At 37.2% G+C, this 13,760-nt stretch overlaps 1 protein-coding gene across 1 annotated transcript; it reads right to left on the bottom strand.

Moving 5' to 3' along the window:
- Window positions 1–1,701: 1,701 nt before the first annotated feature.
- On the bottom strand, window positions 1,702–5,056 carry LOC131299892 (uncharacterized). The gene is made up of 6 exons (XM_058325465.1): window positions 3,631–5,056; window positions 3,333–3,510; window positions 3,232–3,264; window positions 2,742–3,131; window positions 2,297–2,593; window positions 1,702–2,188 (listed from the first exon to the last, which is right to left on the bottom strand). The coding sequence occupies exons 1-6, from the start codon at window positions 5,054–5,056 to the stop codon at window positions 1,702–1,704; spliced, it is 2,811 nt and encodes a 936-aa protein (XP_058181448.1).
- Window positions 5,057–13,760: the final 8,704 nt, after the last annotated feature.

Here is a 13,760-nt window from a genome sequence, read left to right as displayed (position 1 = left end):
CTAGAATCTCTTATCAACTCACGTCCCTAATCGATAGGGAAAATCAACCCTGCTTACTCATTTCTTTTAAAATTTGAAACAAACCCACTGATAGGGTCAATTCATAGGAAATCACGAAACCACTAACCAAAGTTATTCCCTTCCTTGGTAATTGATATAAATTGTGGCTAACTATTTCCTTCTTTACCGATGGGATAAACCAATGACAAACCATGGAAAATACCAACCGTCATTTCCTCCATTTCCTGTTAGTGGGGGCTGATCATGGGTAATAACTGCTTTTAATTAACTGCTTGGGAACTGAACCATTGTTCATATTTTCCTTATAAATTGGACCTTTGTGGAATGATTATACATCGATCCTTTTCTTTTTAATTGACTTCTCATCTTCATAGTCAAATTAGCACCATGGACATCGATCTAAGCACTCCCTCGCCTTCTTTTGATACCATCGATCGGCCACTCTCTCCCACTACAGCCATTTCAGGCTGGGATGATCCTTTGCCTTCTAACCCTCCATCCAGTTGGGGTAACAATCCACCCACTGAAAGGGTTGTTGTCAGAATGGAGGATCCTCCTCTATTTCCTAATTCGAGTGTTCGAGGTTCACACGTCAAAGTCAGTTATCAATTTCCCTGGGTCAGAGAGGAACCCCAGGCAATGTTACTGGATTCACTACTTTCTATGCCATATAGGCCAATGCCCTTTCAGCTGGCAAAGGCAAGTGGCAAACCAAGCTTGGAGAATCATGAATCCCTTTTCAAGAGGGCCAAAAATCAACAAGCTTATTGGAAGGAAATGGCTAGAAAGCCACTTTTCCCTGTTGGCTTTTCTGATGACCAACCTGACATCTCCCCCCTACCTGAAAACCCTGATTGGTTTCAAGAGTTAGAGAATTTGAGGTATAATCCTCCACTATCTCAAGCCCATGTTGGGTATTCGATTTATAGAGATTCTGACGAAATTACAGCCAAAGAGCTATTGGCTGCTTTTGCCTTTTTGGATATTCACATTCTGGAGGAACATGTCCCCTATTTGAACTTCTTATGGGCATGTGAAACCCTTCAATTTTATGAGAGTAGCCTCATTACTACCCATCTTCATGGGTTCAAATCTGCACTGCCTCTTATAAGGCTTTGGATGAAGACCAGCACTGCTGCTTTCTATGATCCCTTTTGGGTTGATTATGAAGTTCAACATGACAAAGTGGTTAAACTTCATAACAAAGTGTTAGACTTAAACCACTCCAATTGGGAACTGCCACCAAACTCCTCAAAACCTCTGTTCAAAAAGCATCAAAACTGGCTTCGGAAGAAAAACCACAAGAGAGCTCACCTCTTGGCTCAAGCTGAAAAGAGTGTAATGGCCATGAGGCCATTAGTAGATAAAAAGATAAAGATGGATGCAGAGGCAATGGCTAGGGACAAAGAGCATCCATTCCTGACTTATGCTTGGGAAAAATTCCATGTTTTTGTTACTTGGAGTTTCCCACATTATTTTGAGATCATTCAGATTGATGCTGAGGGTAACCCTATCAATGCCTGAATTTCCTTTCTAAATAGGAAATTTATGTTTATTTCCTTTTATGAACAGGAAATGTAACTTGTTTTATTCTAATGAAAAGTTTAGCCTAAATTTATAGGCTTTCAGTGATGGTCTGTTTAAGTTTGAATTATTTTTCCATCCATCGATTTTATGTTTTCATTCGTCAATTAACTCCCAAGGGGATGGAAAATATGCCTTTAAATACTTTCCATTGATTGTTCTTTCATGGACACTTCCAAGAATAGATTCTAACTGATAAGCACCACCTCTTAGAACTTTTAACACACGAAATGGTCCCTCCCAATTTGGAGACCATTTACCAAAGTATCCTTTCTTTTTCTTATCTAAAGGCAAAATTGCTTTCCAAACCAAATCACCTTCTGCAAATGATTTCTCATGGACTCTTTTATTGTAGACTCTTTCTAAATTCCTTTTCTGTGCTTGTATGTTGTTTAAAGCATCTATTCTGGATTCTTCCAGTCCATCTAATTCTTGATACATTGCTTCCTCAAAATCCATATTGTTTGGGCCATAATGCTTAGCCACTCTGTGAGATATAATATTAACTTCGACGGGTAAAACTGCGGCTTGGCCATATACTAACTCATATGGTGTAGCCCTGGTGCTCTCCCTTTTTGAAGTCCTATAGGCCCACAACACTCTTGGCAATAGATTATGTCAATCCCTTGGATTGTCAATTATCATTTTAGATAAAGTATTCTTAATAATTTTATTTGTAGATTCTACTTGCCCATTTGCTTGGGCATAATAAGGAGAAGAATTCAAGATTTTAACTCCATATGAGTTAACATAAGTCATTACTTCATGACCATTGAACACAGATGCTTGGTCAACTGTGATTGTCTCAGGAATACCAAATCGACAGAAAATATGCTCCTCAATGAAATCAATTACTTGTTTCTGCGCTACATTCTTCAATGGGATAGCTTCTGTCCATTTTGTAAAATAATCCGTAGCCACCATTACATACTCATGCTGTTGAGAAGAATGAGGAACTATTTCTCCAATCATATCAATTGCCCATCCCCTGAAAGGCCATGGTTTAACAATTGATTGTAAAGGAAAAGCTGGAACCCTTTGAATAGGTCCATATTGCTGACATTTCTGACATCCCTTAGCATATGAGATACAATCTTTCCTTATTGTTGGCCTAATAGCCATATCTTTTGAGTAACCATTTCATTCTCTCTCCAGACTGGTGAGAACCACAAGTTCCCTCATGAACTTCACCCATAACCGTCATTGCTTGGGATTTATCAATACACAGCAATAATACTTCATCTGAAGATTTTTTGAACAAATCATTGCCTACTATAACATAGTTTATGGCCCTTTGCTTTATATTTCTGTCTGTTTTCTCCTTTGGGTTCTCTAGAAATTTCCTTATTGGAACCCTCCAATCATCAACCAGATTTATTTCCATAACATCAAAATCATTGCTATCTCTTTCAATAGAGAAAGGCAAGAATCTCTTTTGGACCTTTATTAATTTTTCACTTTGCCCTTCTGGAATCCTAATTCCAGAAGCAATTTGTGCCATCTGATTAGCATCACTATTCTCCAATCTATAAACATGTTGTAAATGCACTTCATCAAAATATGTTATCAGAATTTTAACTTTCTGTAGTTGTAATTCTAATAAAGGATGATTGCACTTATATTCACCTGTTATCTATCGAATTACCAATTGTGAATCTCCTGTAACATTTAAATACCTAATATTCAATTCTTTTGCAATCTCTAAACCAATAATCAAAGCTTCATACTCAGCTTGATTATTGGTCAGAATCCTGTTTTCATCTAACTGAAAAGAAAACTGTAAGAATTCTCCTTTTGGGGATGTAAAAACTACGCCTGCTCCAACTCCTCTGTCAGTCTTGGAGCCATCGAATGACAACTTCCATGGTTTTATTTCAACCATATGTATCTCAAATTCATCCTTTTCTATTAATATGTTAGGATGATTAGTTATGAAGTCAGCTAAAGCTTGCCCTTTTACTGCCTTTTGAGGCATGTACTGTAAATCATACTCTATTAAGGATAATCACCATTTTCCTTGTTTACCTCTTAATATGGGCCTTGTTAACATATATTTGATGACGTCCGTTTGTGCAATCACATATACCGTCGATGGTAACATGTAACATCTTAGCTTGGTGGCAGAAAAGTATAATGTCAAGCATAGCTTCTCAATAGGCTTGTATTTTATCTCACATTCATTTAATCTCCTACTAAGATAATATATGGCTTGTTCATGGCCATTTTCATTATCTTGAGCCAAAAGACAACCAATCGACTGGTGTCCTGCTGAGATGTATAATTTTAAAGGTTTTCCATTTATTGGTGGCATCAAAACAGGAGGCCTTACCAACGATTGCTTTAAAAACTCAAATGCCTTCTGATGTTCTCCTTCCCATTTAAAATCTTTCTGAGATTTTAACTTTAAGAGTGGGGAAAAAGCAAGAGTTTTTCCAGACAAATTGGAGATAAATCGCCTAAGAAAATTTACCTGTCCTAGAAACTGTTGGAGTTCCTGTTTATTTGTTGGAGGCTGTGCTTCTATTATAGCTTTTGCTTTATCTTTATCAACCTCAATCCCTTTCTTATGAACCAGAAATCCCAAAAAATTTCCAGCAGTAACTCCAAAAGCACATTTCATTGCATTCATTTTCAGCTTATATAGTCTCATTCTCACCAAGACTTGTCTTAAATAGTCTACATGCTCATCAAATGTATGTGATTTTACCACTATATCATCAATATAAACTTCCATAAACCTTCCAATTAGGTCATGAAAAATCACATTCATTGTTCTTTGATAAGTTGCTCCTGCATTCTTTAATCCAAACGCCATAACAATCCATTCAAATAATCCAATATATCCTGGACATCTAAATGCAGTTTTGTGTGTATCTTCCTCTGCAATAAATATTTGGTTATATCCAGAATAACCATCCATAAAGGAAAGAAATCGATAGCCTGCGGTTGCATCCACTAGATGGTCTACAACAGGCATGTGATACTCATCTTTTGGTGATGCTGTATTCAAATTCCTAAAATCAATGCATATTCTAACCTTACCATTTTTCTTGATTACAGGAACAATATTTGAAATCCATTCAACATACTTAACAGGCCTAATAAATTTGGCCTTAAATAATCGTTCCATTTCTTTCTTTACTTCTTTTTGAACTTCAGGTGTCATCTGTCTTGGAATCTGTTGATATGGGACAAAGTCCTCTTTAATAGGAATTTTATGTTCAACTAGTGATCTATTCAAACCAGGCATATCAGGATAATCCCAAGCAAAGCAATCCTTGAATTCTGACAACAAGTACTTCAAACAATCCTTCATTTCATCAGGTAAAGTAGCACATACATGAAGAATTCTAGGATCTTCCTCTGTTCCTACATTAAAATCCTCTAATGGATCTTTTACTTCTGCTTTATAATCATCAAGTTTAGCAGAAGCAGCTTTAAGATCTTCCATAGCTAATTCCTTAACAGACAAAGGGCTATCATCAACTACGCAGTCTGCCCAATTACAAGAAATAGGCTCATCAGCCTCTAATTTCCTAGATACAATGAAAGAAAATAATCTCTTAAAAGTAGCTTTTAAAGTAGCTAACTCTACATTCACTTGACTTAGATTGTCACTGATCATGGGAAACCTTTGATGTAGAACCACTAGACCTTAGTATCATGTTAGGTCTAACAAAATCTCCACTTATTTCTTTAAAACCATCAGTAATGTATTTAAGGAATTGGCTTTCAGTAACGCTTATCCCCATCGATTTCACTTCTGAACCTTCCACCTTGATTGGCCATAAGTCTTCATCATATAGACCTGCTTCCACATTGTTGGTATCTGCTTTAAATGGATGTTTGTCTGCCCAGAAAATTTCCATACCGTCGATATCTTTATCCTCTCCTTGTTTCAGAAATATTAATGCCTGATGTAAAGAAGAGGGAACACACCCATTTATATGAATCCAATCTCTGCCTAACAAGGCATTATAATTGGAAGAAGAATCAATAACAAAGAAAGTAGTATTCATCTTTCTGTTTCCAATCTGTAATTGTAAAGAAATCACACCTTTAGCAGGTGAACATCCTCCTGCAAAGTTTCCAACTGTCACTTCTGTTGGAATCAAGTCTGACTCATTTTTATTCAAAATCTTCATCATTTTCTAAGGCAAAATGTTTACTATAGCTCCATTGTCAATCAAAACCTTATTAATAGGTTGCCCATTAATGTGAACCATAATATATAATGGCTTTAAATGCCTGACCAAGGCATTTTCAGGAGCCCTCAAGACAACCACGTCTTTTCCTTTTGTGTCTTTCTCAATTTGAATAGACTTCTTTTTTGAGTCTTCCTTTTGCTCACTTATTTTTACTATGGCATCTGCTTTGTCTTCAACATCCCCTTCTAAGCTTGTGGGTTGATTAGGTTTTGCCTGAAAAGTTTTAGGCAAAACTAAAATCATGTTGCAATGAACTCTAGTAGGGGACACTGACCCGAATTGGATTGTATCCAATGCTTGACCAAAAGTAGTAGACTTTTGAGAATCTGCTTCATTCTTGTCATCTTTGAAATCTTCTTTCATCATGTCTGAACTGTTAACTGACAGAAGATCATCATCCTCATCATCTTCTAACAATACTTGTTGAAATTCTGCCATTTTCTTCTTTAAACACTTCTTGAATTTTGCCTTTTGCTCCTTAATTGATAAAACAGGAGAAACACTTGAGCCCTGCCCCCCAAGCCTTTGGGTGATGGCTGGTTTGATTGTTTGCCCCCCAGGTTTTTCAGCTTCCTTTACCTGTTGTTTAGGCACTGTTCCAGTTGGTACAGTGGACTCCCTAGTCCATACCATGGGAGCTGCCCGATTTAGAACTGCTCTAGCCTTCATTGCAGGCCACTGTGTTGAATCCATCATCACCTGTTGATCTCTCCTTTCTCTTTCTGAAATCTTCCTTTGTAACCTTCTTTTCTGAGTATTGGTAATGGGCTCAAATTCCCTTACATTTGGGAATTTAGGATGTCTTACTGTATCCCATCCATGATGCTCCATATTTGGTGGAATTACCATCCTCCCTTGATATCCACCTCTAACAAAAGGCATTCTTCCCCTTGATTTCATACCTCTTGGGTAAAAGCCTCTTCCCCTTCCATTCATAAATGAAGGTGGATATATTAGGCCCGTATCTGGCTTCCCTGGTAATGCTGGAATCACAGGATATCCTTTAAATAGGAATGGTCCATCATCTTCCCCGTACCATTTGAGTGATTCAGAGGGTATAAAAATTCCAGGGTCTTCACCTTCAAAAATCAACTTTGGTCCTACATAAATCTGCAAATCACTACTTCCCATGGTATTGAATCTAATGGAACCTTTAGCATAGGTACCATTGTACTCTTTTTCTGCGACAACCTCTTCCCCTTTTTTGATTTCCTCATCACATCTTAGGCAAAAATAATTCTCAAACTTCTGCCTCATCTGAACTTCCTCTTCTCCTTCCATAATTTCCTTTTCTTCTTGAATCCTTCTTTCAATGTGAGATGCCATTTTTCCTTTCTTCATTCTGGCAGTCACCATGTTGACCTCTACCAAGGGAAAAGGATCAATATCAATCCCCATTACTTCTTTATTTCCCTTAGCATACTGTAACAGACCTTTCTGGATCAGATCCTGCACACAATTCCGAAATGTAACACAGTTGTTAGTATTGTGTGTGAAAGAGTTATGCCACTTACAATAATCTTTTCCTTTTCTATCCTTTTCAGGACGGATCATATGCCCTGGTGACAAAGTTAAGAACTTTTGATTAATTAGTTCATCAAACAATTGATCAGCTTTGGACAAATCAAATGAGTATTGTCTAAAATTAGCTTGATTTCTCCTGTTAGGATGAGATGAGGGCATATTCACAGGCTTCTCAGCCTTTGTCAGAGTATCACAAACAATTGGTGTTTTTCCAATCACTTAGGCGACATCAATCTCCACATCACCTTCTATATCTTGGTAATATGTTCCAAGTGATTTGCTTTTCCTGTACTCTCCTTCCATCAGAATAGCCTCATATCCAATGGCTTTGGAAGTAAAATCAAATAAATCTCTAAATTCAGTTCCAGTAAAATGTTTCTTAAAATCATAATCTAACCCTTCCTGGGCTATCTTTACTATTTCAGATTCAGGGATGTAAAAATGACACTGATTCCTAATCTTTTTGAACCTGTTCATATATTGTTCAACAGACTCTGAAGGCTTTTGTTTGATTTTAGCCAAGTCTGCTACTGAAATTTCTGGTGCATGCCTAAAGAATTGAGTATGGAACTGTTCTTCCATTTCCCTCCACGAATGAACAGAATTTGGAGGCAAGTTAATAAACCAAGAAAAAGCAGTTCTAGTAAGAGAATGAGGAAACAATTTTAATTTCAGAGCCTCATCCAAATCCGCTTCGCCTATTTGCAGGCAAAATCTCCCAACATGCTCTATTGTTGATTGATTTTCCTCTCCATTGAAAAGAACTAAATCTGGGATTCTATAATGCCTAGGAAAAGGCACATTATCAACCCAATTTGGATATGGTTTTCTAAACATAGGTTTTTCGATTCTCCGTAATCCAGGGCCATACATGTCTTGCATAATATTCGTGAGTTGAGCCCTTAAATAAGGCTCTTGAATTCTTCCAGTTTGATTTGGAGGAACAAGAGTTTCAGGCCTAATATCATATCCATATGGATAATCTTGTCTTCTTACGTTTGGTGGATCATACCCATAAAGATTTGGATCACCATTAGCCATACCTGGAATATTCCTATTATCATTCCTAAAAATACTTGCATACGCATTTTGCCCTCCATGGGCATTATTTCCAATGTTCCCAGTCTCTGTTCCCATAGGGACAGTGGTTGGTATACTTTGATAAAAGCTCTGATTTTGACCATTGCTAACATTATTTGGGACTTTATTCATACCAGTAAAAACAGTTTCAAAAGTTGGATTTTCAAATACCTACGTAGAAGGTATTTCAGTACTTCGGTTAGCATATCCACTAGTCTGTCCAGGGTTAACGTGTACGTTAACTGGGACTTCCACCGTTGGTTGATTTTGTACCACTGCTGCCTTAAACATAGCCATCAAAGTTTTGGCTACTTCACTTTCTGGATCATTTAAAACTCTTGCAAATTTTTGGACCAAGTCACGTGATTCATTTTCTAGACCAATTGGTTGGCCTACTTCTGGACTTCTCTGGTCTGGATTCCCAGTATTGACTCCATTTGCATCACTTCTACCATTAGTGTTGGCAGAATTATTGTCATTGTTGCCATCTGTTGGCAATTGATTCCTAGTCTTTGGTGCCATTACTCACTTCCAAATTAGTAATGGGCCCTCCTTCTAGCGCCAAAATTGTTATCAAAATTCTCGTTTTCTTTCCAATCGACGGAGAATCGACGGAAAAATCGTATCGTAAGCTTGCTGGAATGTGGGTGTGAAAAGTGGAGTTTGGTTCCTTGCCGTATTTCAGGACTTCTTTGGAAACAAACAATGAAGTGGGTGAAGTATGGAAGAAGATTAACAAAATGGACTTTATTAACCCTCAAAGTAGAAGAACAATCAATCAAGATGATTGAGTGAACAATTACAAGTTAATTCTACTCCTAGAAAAGAAAAGATAAAGGCCTGATTGGCGTTGTTTGTCTGTGCTTGAAACTGCTACTAACTTGTACTTAAATAGGCCTCCTTACATTACATTTGAATTCAAAACTTCGAATTCCCCCCCAAAGTGGCAGTTGAAAACTTCTCGGATTCTGATTATGAACCTCCTTCAACTGCCGATCATGCCCACGTTGAGAAAATTGTCTCGTTGATTGCGGTTTCCATCCTCTTCAATCGTGGAATCATGGGATCCACGTCCATTTGACACCTGTCACCCGATCGACGGTCCAAAATGCCACAAGAATACGCCACGTGTAGGCCAATCGATGGACAAGACTCTTTATAGTTTCACCATCGATTCACCTCTACTCTGAATCATTAAGTTAAGTCCATTCTATCCTCACATTTGCTCATATTTACCCCTGCCACGTGTCACCTGATCGACGGGTAAAAATAGAAATCTTAATTGTGGTACAAACAGTATGGCGACATTTTTTATCGAAGTCTTGGATTCAAAGAAAGATTAATTTTTCTAGTTAACAGGGTTTTGCTATATGTAGTTGATTTTTTTTAAGCTAGTCCATAATTCCACAAGGTAAGCAAATAAAGAAATTTAATGCAATTAATTTCATGAATACGAAATTAATACATTTAGCCCATCGACAATGGACATAGGGCACGATACCTACACCAATAAAAAATTCTTCTTTTACTCCCATTTTAAACACATCTCTTTCAAAATGAGTGCGAGCTTTGTTCAAGCTACTGTTTTAGGTGTTCACATACGTTTTACCTAAATTTATGGGTTTTATGGGTGTTTATAATGTATTGATTAAAAATATTGCCACTAAAATACCAAAAAAATAAAAAAAAGGGTGTTCAACTGCAGCCGCCATTGAAAATATGAACAGAAGTAATTTATTTTTTTATTTAGAATATTGCATGTCTTTTCCTAATAAACTAAAATTGTGGAATGGATGGAATATTATTTAAGTTCATTTGGACTAGCTTCGAGTATGTAAAAATAATCAAAATTTAAGACAATAACGATCTGAAACTAAATGACGTGATACTACGTAGGACCATTGATTGTAATCTACCTTCGAATAAATGTATCATAAAAATCTAGTCCATCGCAATCAACCCACCTTAATTTACTCAAGAACGAACGCAGAATTTTCGTTTGCTAAAGTCGTATAAGATTTGGTCTAAGCTTTACTCAGGAACGAACGCAAAATTTTAACGTTTAGTGGGTTAAAAAACAATTACTATTACATATGCAAGGCAATATTATTTTTGCCAATACAAATCGTCAAAATCCCAGAAAAAAAAAATGATCACACACACACAATGTGTGTTTATGTATTTATTTATTTCCAATAAACCTATTCAATTACTTAAATATAGTCATGTATAATTTTAGGTGAATACAATCATGTATATTCCTATCCACCGAAAAAGCAAAATAACATGACAAGAATACAAATATTGCTAAAAATATCATGGTTTTCCAAGAACTCTTGGTTGGGTGAACCTTGGATTTCTTCAAAACAATCTTGGGCCGGCAAACTTACATAATTTCTAAAGTCTTTCGAACAAAACTAGTATGATAATTCTATTTAAAAATAAATAAATAAAAAAACATGAGTAGGACGGTCACCCGACTCAACCGTCCCTCGGTCTGTCGTCTTTTTTCTTCAAACCTTCCGGGCGCTGTTAGCAACCATAAAGTATTTTCCCCTAATCATTTCCCTCCATTTCATAAAGGAGTGTTTTTCATCGGAAAATCTCCCACTTTATATTCCCCTGCTCCTAAACGCTTTTCACTCCCACCACCACCATTTCCGTCACCTTCGCAAAGAAAGTACCAAAATTCCCTTCACTACTACTTTCTAAGTCAACCCGGAAAACAAAAATCTATTTCCAAACAAGTTTAATGGCAAGGGAGTTTAGCGCAGGGTATCCCTCGGCAGCCCCATCCGAGCTCCGACGCCAGCACCGAAAGAAATTGTTGTTGTACGGCGTGGCCTTTGTCATTTTCCTAACCGGAATCATCGTACTCCTCTCAACAACGGTTCTGAGAATCCGAACTCCACAATTCCAGCTTAGATCCGCCACGGTTGATGCTTTCAACTCCACTATCAATGTCCAGGGAACTTCGTTTCCTGAGAAAAATAACACTACCACGCCTTCATTCAACGCAAGGATCAACGCCGTACTTGCAGTGCAGAACACCAATTACGGCCCTTATAAATATGAAAAATCCACTATCTACTTCTTCTTCGACGGTACGCCAGTTGGGAGTGCCGAAATCCCAGGTTCAAAAGCCGGTTCTCGATCTACTGAAATATTCAATGTTGCCGTAAGCCTGGCAGACCAAGCTGGGAATAATAGCCAATTGGAAAACTATCTGACTATAGGGTTTCTACCTCTGACTAGCCGATCGACTTTGAACGGAAAGGTGGAGCTCATTATCAAGAAGAAGAAAACTGTTAATTTGGATTGTGCCATGGATATTGATATCTTGGACAAGGTACTCCAGAATGTCCAGTGCAGTGGTGTTAATTTGTATTGATATTGCATGTTTGATACGATTAACGGATTAAGTAATAGCCCCTGTTTTCGCTTTTCGATCGGCTACTACAGCCCATGTTGGTCAGTTATGGATATTCTTTCAGTTGTGTTTTGAATCATAAGATTGGCATTTTACATATGATTTCCTGGGATTGAATGTTTCACAATCAATGTCTTTCATTGCTGTTATAGGATCCTTTCATATGTCAGACATATATAGTAGATAGGGCTGCAACCAAATTGAGTCCCTCGTGATCTTTTCGTAGTCTCGGCAATGGTAGATTATAGCTTGATTGGTTAAATTAGCAAATGAACATGAGCTTATACTTTGCATCCATAGAAATTTCAGTTTCAACACTTTTTGTGTTTCTTAATTATTTCTCAAGGGTTCTGTATGTTCACTCTTGGCATTAATGACTGCAAAAGTTTATAAGTACTTTTTGTATCAAAAAATGATAACAAAATCCAAGACAGTTTTTAAGAGTAGTATTTTAGATTGACACAAACTGTTTTTTAGAACAGTAGTGAAGATTTTATTTTGTCTTTATTTTACGATTTTTTATGCGTCGGTTAAAAATAAAGAGAATTAAGAAATAAAAAGGTAAACTCCAAACACACAAGCAATTTATAAACCAATAACTATAAGTGAATCATACAACGAAAGTTGAAGCATAAATGATTCAGTAGCTTTATTTTCGAGATATATACAAGTGTGCAAGCTAAATATAGTCGAATATTTACATGATTATTAAGTAATGCTTGTTTTAATATAGTAAGATCTAATATTGTTGACTATAAAAATAAATTTTCTCGATCATGATTAATAAGGTGCCTCAGAATTGGGGGATGGTATTGTGCAGTAGTGTGCGCAGCACCGTGCTGTGCACCTCCGAGTCCGACGGCTCGGATCTCATCTCGGCAATGAACGGCTCTCGATCATTGGTTACCAAAGTCCAGTGCCTCACTAGACTAAATTTCTGGATCCGTCCCTACAATGGTGGGCCGTTGATAAGTTTATAGCTCTACAATATCGTATTTGTAGTGTAATTTGGAGCTGAAAACTAAGCGTGTTGCGAAATCGATTCTTACGGACTTCAGTATAGATACTTTTGCCTTTTTCACAGACTTGTAACTCTAGCATAACAGATATATATACATCTATATAATATATGTGGTAGTGTACGTACCGTACTCGTATATATATGTAGCGTAAGACAATTATGTATTGTAAGATACTTTTATACGTTGTAGCGTAAGTAGTGTAAGATACTCGTATATGTTGTAGCGTAAGACGATCGATCTGATGTAAACCTTATGTTATTTTGCATCGTGTTGAAATAGTCGTAGAACCGTGGACGTTGGCTTGATTGAGTGATCTACATAAACTTGTGCCGGCCGGCCTTCTTGGGATGTGTAAGTAGTGTAAGATATTCGTATATGTTGTAGCGTAAGACGATCGATCTGATGTAAACCTTATGTTATTTAATTTGCATCGTGTTGAAATAGTCGTCGAACCGTGGACGTTGGCTTGATTGAGTGATCTACGTAAACTTGTGCCGGCCGGCCTTCTTCTCTAATGTATTACGTATGCATTTGAGTCTTATCGCGACTTAGCAACATGCTTGGGATGTGCTCCGGTAACAATTGAAAGAATATAAACCATCAGGATTTACCGATAGAAAGAATATAAACCATCTTCTTGTATGTATTCCATTACCTTTTCCTTTGCTTGTGTTCAGGTCGGTTTTCTTTGGCCTTATGGTGTTCGGTTGGCGTCTTGCCTTCCTTGCCGTTGTTTTTCGGTGGTCTTAGATAGCTTTTGCTGGTGTGTCCTTATTCCGTTTAATCTTTGTAATCGTTTATAGAGATTAATAAAATCTTTTTGCTGTTGCAACAATATATATATACACCACGGATCCAGTGAGGGATCCCTTACCAGTCTACCGTGCGGAC

Source organism: Rhododendron vialii, chromosome 9a, assembly GCF_030253575.1.
Source record: "Rhododendron vialii isolate Sample 1 chromosome 9a, ASM3025357v1".
Lineage (NCBI taxonomy): Eukaryota > Viridiplantae > Streptophyta > Magnoliopsida > Ericales > Ericaceae > Rhododendron > Rhododendron vialii.
Note: the sequence above shows the minus strand (reverse complement) of the source record. Positions and strands in the feature narration are given on the sequence as shown.

What these genes read in the sequence shown, in the direction of transcription:
- LOC131299892 (XM_058325465.1), bottom strand. Translation starts at nt 5,056, where the DNA reads ATGGAAGATCTTAAAGCTGCTTCTGCTAAACTTGATGATTATAAAGCA. An exon ending in TCTGGAGAGAGAATGAAATG is followed by an intron (nt 2,594 to 2,741) that starts GTTACTCAAAAG and finishes ATGGCCTTTCAG; the next exon opens with GGGATGGGCAATTGATATGA. An exon ending in TATTATGCCCAAGCAAATGG is followed by an intron (nt 2,189 to 2,296) that starts GCAAGTAGAATC and finishes GTGGGCCTATAG; the next exon opens with GACTTCAAAAAGGGAGAGCA.